The following is a 6,910-nucleotide window of genomic DNA, read 5'->3' on the forward strand; positions in this document are numbered from 1 at the left end:
GGCGCACGGAATCTAGTCAGGCAGGAAGGAAGGTAGGGCCGCCCCTCCTAGAGCCTCCAGGGCCGCCCACAGAGCCTGCGGCTCCTTTCACCCTGACCTGCAGGGGGCCGATTTGTCGCCTCCGTGCGTCCGAAATCCCTGGGGGCCGCCATTTTGCCGTACGGCTCTGGCTACGCCGGGACTGGGGCGCGCCGTCTGTGGAGCTCTTTTCACCCGGTGCTTCCGCGACTCCGCCAATCAGAAACTTCCCGCATCCCCGCCCAACCACCGGCTAGTCGCGTGCGGGGAGGACTGATCCACCTTTCTCCGTTGGGGATGGGGGAGGAAATAACGGAACAGCGAGGGGCGAGGAATTGGGCCCTCCAAGGCTGAACAGGGATGCACGGAAAGGCAGGAGTTTCTTAAATGGGAAATAAAACCTTTTCTACCCGCTGGGCTTTTGACGAGCCTTGTGGCGCTACTTTCCTACCTGCCAGGTCCCAGTTTCCGCGGCTCAATCGACTGTACCTGTCATTCCTTTCTATGGTCTGTGCGCTCCCTTGCAGCTGCCCAGAAGCTACTTCTATATCCAGGTGCCTACATCTCCCAATCATGCATACAAACGAGCACAACACGCTATACAAATGTGTGATTATTATTGCGATTGTTGGCGTGCCTTCCAAGCTCCACCACAGAACTAATGACCAACCAAGTAGGTGGGACCTAGTTGGTTCTCCGTCGTTTTCTGGAGCGGGTTCCCGAGGCGCAGGCGCTGATGACAAGGAGGCTGTGCTTTGTCCAGGAGCTCTAGGGCCTGAGGACAGGCGGTGTGGGGAAGGGGCTCTGAGCAGAATCTGCAAGACCTGTGAGAAGAAACGAGGCTCGTAAAATATCTTGAGTCTCGTCTCCTCTTCCTCTGGGAGAGCTGATGAAAGAAGAGAGAAGAAACCAACATTGGCGCCCGCCTCGCCCACACCCCCACCCTAAACCAACTTTAGGGAAACTGGAGGGGCTCGAAGAGGCAAAGCTGGGCCCAAAGGTGAGCTTCTGAGGAAACCGGAAGGGTCAACATGGTTCCAATCGCTGAGTTTCCCGCATCCTTGAGAATTCCACAGAGGGTGAGCATCTTGCCACTTTCTAGGACCACAGTCTCTTACATCCCCAAGCCCTCAGAGTTCCAGAACCTCAAACCCTCACTCCCATTAAAGAATCCCACACCACTTCTCTCCAGTCGTCTAAGCCTGTAGTCTTCAAATTGGACATGAAGACTCGCCTAAGTGTACTCGGATTTGGGACATATAAAGGATTAATTTCCAGACTGTCAGTTTTCACAAATTTATTTTCCTGAATAAATGCTTGCGCTAGAGCTTCTACTTCCTTTTCTCTTTTACATTAGACTTTCTCCCTATTTTTTTTTTTTAAAGGTATAGTTCTTAACCATGAAATCTCCTAGGGATAACTTTACCTTGTTTTACCTTGGTTGTTTTTTGTTTGTTTTGGGCCACGCCCTGAATCTTGCAGGGATCTTAGTTCCCCAGCCAGGGATGGAACTAACCCCCAGTGCCAGCAATGAAAGCACCGAGTCCTAACTGATGGACCATCAGGTCCCTTACCTTGTCTTGAAGAGACATGTAACAATATTGTAATGTAATTATCCTCTAATTAAAAAAAGATATGTAGCCTATTTCTTTTAAGGCACCATAAACACCATCTCTATCTCATTTTAAATGTACTTTTAATATTAACAGTTATGAAAATGTGTACAATCTTTATGCTATTTAATCACTTCTGCTCTCATAATAATTGTAATGATAACCCAGAAGAAATATTTCTAAAAACCTAGAGTTTTATGGTAACAAGAAAGAAAAATATTTTTCATCTCAATTGTAATATACAGATGTAAGAAAGTGATAGAGGACTTCCCTGGTCATCCAGTGGTTAAGACTCTCTGCTTCCTTGCAGGGGGCCTGCCTTAGATCCATGGTAGAGGAACTAAGATTCCCCCGTGGGTGCAACCAAAGGAAAAAAATATTTTAAAGTGTGATAAACTGGTCAATAAAAGACTTTCAAGTCTAAAAGCATAAAATTGTGGGGAAGTTGAATGGTAATAGGAGTTCTAGGAGAATAGAGAATGGTGGATTAAGAAAAGATTCCCAATTATATTTTTTAATGAGGGCTAGTGGATATCGTCACTCTGATATTTCAATTCCCCTGGACACACACAAGATTGATTTATTTTAAAAAGTGAATATTTTGTATATCCCAGGAATTACATCGTTAAGACAATGTTAACTTATGATGATAAAGTTTAGATGCTTACTTAGAAGTGCTTGAGAAGTACAAACTTTCTCAAAATTATTTCCTGAAGTGTAGGTGCAGAAATTTTAAGACACTTGCTCTCAGTTCTCCAAGTGTCCCTCCAAAGCCCCCAACAGTGCCATTCCCCTCCGCCCTGTCTCCCCTCTCACCTCTGTGGCAGGGCAAGAGGACGTTTATAGGAAAGGTGGTCACAGCTCCAGCTCCTCCTCCTTCTCAGGTGTTCTCAGGAGCCAGTCCTCAAACTTTGCCCAAGGTAGCAGCCATAGCAGCTTACAAACAGCCTCCAGCATCAGTAGTGTCACGATGAGGACCAGGAAGATAAAGAACGCTTTGTCCATGGCCCGCCGCAGGGGACCCCTGGGAGGAGTGGGATGTCGGGCAAATGCCAGGAACACATCCTCCTCATCCACATCGCCCTCCTCCTCGGCCATTCTAACCCACAGTCTGACCAATGTCTTGAGCAAGGAGGCTGGGATGGAAGCCCTTAGTCAGCCTTGCCAGGATTAAGGGGAGTGATGTCGGCAAGTCCTACACCTGCCCAGCTTGACCCTAATTCCCCCAAGAGGAAAAAAGGAGAGGAGGGCCTCTGAGTCTTCGAACAATCAATGCAATGTGAATGATCTGGAATAAATAATTCCTAAACTCTGTTCAGTTTTTGGGCTTCCCAGATGGATGGTTCAGTGATAAAAGAATCTGCCTGCCAATACAGGAGACACCGGTTGGATCCCTGGGTCCGGAAGATCCCGTGGAGGAGAAAATGGCAACCCACTCCAGTATTCTTGCCTGGAGCCGGAACAGAGGAGGCTGCCTATAGTCCATAGAGACGCAAAGAGTCAGACACCACTGAGTCACTGAGAACGCACACACCCACGTCCAGCTTTTTAACTTGTGTTTCGGAAACTGAAGGCCCAACAGAGACATGGCAGCTGCAGCTGCCCAAATCATTCTAGGTCTCTAAGATTAAGGTTCAAGGCATTGGGCCCCTACAGCCCAGGACCTAGTACCTACTGTGAGCCGGGGTCATTCAAGCACCTCGACACTGCCTGGGGTTGGGGGGTGGGGAGGAACGATCTAACCTAGGCGCGGTTGGGTGGCGGTGCGGGGCGCGGGGGCGTGTGTGCGGGCGGCAGGGGCGGGACAGGGGGCCGCAGAAGCTGTGGCGGCTGTAGAATGCGCAGGCGTAGTTTTTCTCCAGGTCCGGGGGCGCTGAGTTTGCGCTGCCGAAACCCGGCACTCTTTCTTTGTGACTTCCAGTACCATTATAACTGGACTGCGGGTGCCCAAGCAGAGGTTTCTAAAAAGAGAAAGACCGTGGTTGGCCAGCGGAGCGACGGTTAACGGTAGGGACTTAACTATTGCAGCAATAATAAGGAAGGGGGAGCTGTATTGAGGGGCCCTGATCTGAGAATTGCTGGTGGGAAATGTCAACGAGGACATTGGGACAAGGACTGAAGGCCTTTTCTTGACCCTGTTCCCCAGGCACTGGCCTGAAGCTTCGTGAGGGAAATCAAAGTCCATGTGGAGACCTACCCAACCCCGCCCCCCATAAATGGTGGTTGGTGGGTGGAGTGTGGAGGGAGGGAGCAGCCCAAGAAGTAACAGACCTCATATCTGGAGTCTCTAGGGTCTCTTAGCTAAACTCCACTTTGACTTTGATAAGTAAACATTGTTTTTTTGGGAAGACCTTGTTTACCCCAAAATGGTACAACGGATGTCACAGTTTTGCTTAGAATCAACTCATCGTTTGCTGCCACCACAGGAAACCACATTACCAGTCAAAAAAAAAAGAATCAGAGAAACTAGATTGGAGTCAGAACTAATTATTTATATTTTTAAAATAGTCACAGCTTTACTTTTAAAATAATTTTATTTATGGCTGTTCTGGCTCTTTGTGGCTGTGCGGGCATTTTTTCCTAGTTTGGGCAAGCGGGGGCAACCCCTTAGTCGCCTTATGCATGGACTTCTCATTGCAACGGCTTCTCTTCTTGCCGAGCAAGGACTGTAGGTGCGCACTGGCTTCAGTAGTTGTAGCACTTGAGCTCAGTAGTTGCTGCTCCCTCAGCTCTAGGGCGCAGGCTCAGTAGTTGTGGCATATGGGCTTAATTGCTCCTCAACATGTGGGGTGTTTTCCCCATTGGGGATTGAACCCAGAACCTGTCCCCTGCATTGGCTGACGGATTCTTTACCACTGAGCCACCAGGGAAACTCCATACTAATCATTTATGAGTTGTGTTAATTAAACAAGGAGAACTTTAGACTGAGGTGACTGATGCCCTGGCAGTCTACTTAAGCCAAAATCTAAACCTATAAATGCCTCAAGATCAGGTAATCAAAAAGCTAAAGGAGGGACTTCCCCGGAGTGGTTAAGAATCTGCACTTTGCACAGCAGGTCCCACCGAGTTCGGTGAACTAAGGTCCCGAATGTTGCATGGGCAGGCCCAAACTGGCTCCCCCCACTCCACCACCCGCCAAAAAAAAAAAAAGACGTGCTGGAAGACACACAGCCAACTGGGCTAACCTATAGCCAATCAAATAATTTCCTTTCTCTGCGTCCACATTTTCTCCATTTAAGTCTTTCCTCTGGGTTAGGTCTGAGGATGTTCAAAGTACCCGTGCAGTTGTGCTCCTTTCACATGCTAGCAAGGTAATGCTCAAAATCCTTCAAGCTAGGCTGAACCTACTTCAAGCCAGTATGTGAACCATGTACTTCCAGATATACACACTGGATCTAGAAAAGCCGGAGGAACCAGACATCAAATTGCCAACATCTGCTGGATCATAGAAAAAGCAAGAGGATTACAGAAAAACATATACTTCTGCTTCATTGATTACACTAAAGCTTTTGGCTGTGGCTCACAACAAACTGGAAAATTCTTCAAGAGATGGGAGTACCAGACCACCTTACCTACTTCCTGAAAAACCTGTATGCAGGTCAAGAAGCAACAGATAGAACCAGGCAAGGAAAAACAGTTTAGTTCAGTTGCTCAGTCATGTCTGACTCTTTGCGACCCCATGGACTGCAGCATTCCAGGCTTCCCTGTCCATCACCAATTCCTGAAGCTTGCTCAAACTTATGTCCATCCAGCCATCCAGCCATCAGAGTTGAGTCAGTGATGCCATCCTCTGTCATCCATTTCTCCGCCTGCCCTCAATCTTTCCCAGCATCAGGGTCTTTTTTAATGAGTCAGTTCTTCGAATCAGGTGGTCAGAGTATTGGAGCTTCAGCTTCAGCATCAGTCCTTCCAATGAATATTCAGGACTGATTTCCTTTAGGATGGACTGGTGGGATCTCGTTGCAGTCCAAGGGACTCTCAAGAGTCTTCTCCAGCACCACAGTTTGAAAGCATCAGTTCTTCAGCTCTCAGCTTTCTTTATGGTCCAACTCTCACATCCATACACGACTACTGGAAAAACCAAACCTTTGACTAGACAGATGGACATTTGTTGGCAAAGTAATGTTTCTGCTTTTTAATATGTTGTCTAGGTTGATCATAACTTTCCTTCCAAGGAGTAAGCATCTTTTAATTTCATGGCTGCAATCACCATCTGCAGTGATTTTGGAGCCCCCCAAAATAAAGTCAGCCACTGTTTCCGCTGTTTCCCCATCTGTTTGCCATGAAGTGATGGGACCAGGTACCATGATCTTAGTTTTCTGAATGTTGAGCTTTAAGCCAACTTTTTCACTCTCCTCTTTCACTTCCATCAAGAGGCTTTTTAGTTCTTCTTCACTTTCTGCCATGAGGGTGGTGTCATCTGCATATCTAAGGTTATTGATATTTCTCCTGGCAATCTTGATTCCAGCTTGTGCTTCCTCCAGCCCAGCGTTTCTCATGATGTACTCTGCATATAAGTTAAATAAGCAGGGTGACAATATACAGCCTTGATGTACTCCTTTCCCAATTTGGAACCAGTCTGTTGTTCCATGTCCAGTTCTAACTGTTGCTTCCTGACCTGCATATAGGTTTCTCAAGAGGCAGGTCAGGTGGTCTGGTATTCCCATCTCTTTCAGAATTGTCCACAGTACTTATGAGCAGTACTTCTGTATTTCTCTGTCTCCCATGAATCACTTTTAAGGAGTACAAGCTTTTCATTTCTGTAAGATGTCTCTTACAGAGGCAAACCTCAGTGCATGTAAGGGGAAGAGAGAAATAATGTGCCATTCTCCTTGCATCACATCAGAAGTTACAGGAGATGAAACCATCTCACTCTTGATGCTGCCAAACCAGTCTGTCAGGTTTCTCCACCATAAAGCCATTGACTGTCCCTTTGTAATTCCTGAGTATCTGGCACTTCATCAGATCTCTACCTTTCTGCTTTATCATCATTCACTGATGACTCTCATCAGAATAAGCATGATGATGTTTATTAAATGGTGATATTTTTATTCCATCATTTTTTTCTTCAGTTTTCGGTAAACAATCTACTATATAGAGAAACTTCTTTCTCCTTTATTTATGTCATATGAACTCATGGATTCCTATTTTATTCAATGAATTGTAATCCATTATTACCATATGTATTTATATTGTCTGGGCCCATGCATTTCTATTTTGTTTCATTAATTGTAATCAGTTACTATTATCATCATTAATTTCATGCACAAGTTATCCCA

At 46.5% G+C, this 6,910-nt stretch overlaps 1 protein-coding gene across 1 annotated transcript; it reads right to left on the minus strand.

The window, feature by feature from the left end:
• Positions 1–2,486: 2,486 nt before the first annotated feature.
• Positions 2,487–2,729, minus strand: SMIM40 (small integral membrane protein 40). The gene has a single exon (XM_055406516.1). It carries the CDS (start codon positions 2,727–2,729, stop codon positions 2,487–2,489), a length of 243 nt encoding a protein of 80 aa, XP_055262491.1.
• Between the last annotated feature and the right edge of the window lie 4,181 nt (positions 2,730–6,910).

The sequence above is a fragment of the Moschus berezovskii genome, chromosome 23, assembly GCF_049115385.1.
Source record: "Moschus berezovskii isolate FMDL1 chromosome 23, NW_MosBer_1.0, whole genome shotgun sequence".
In the NCBI taxonomy this organism is placed as follows: Eukaryota; Metazoa; Chordata; class Mammalia; order Artiodactyla; family Moschidae; genus Moschus; species Moschus berezovskii.

Coding starts and splice junctions, on each gene's coding strand:
- SMIM40 (XM_055406516.1), bottom strand. CDS start 2,729: ATGGCCGAGGAGGAGGGCGATGTGGATGAGGAGGATGTGTTCCTGGCA.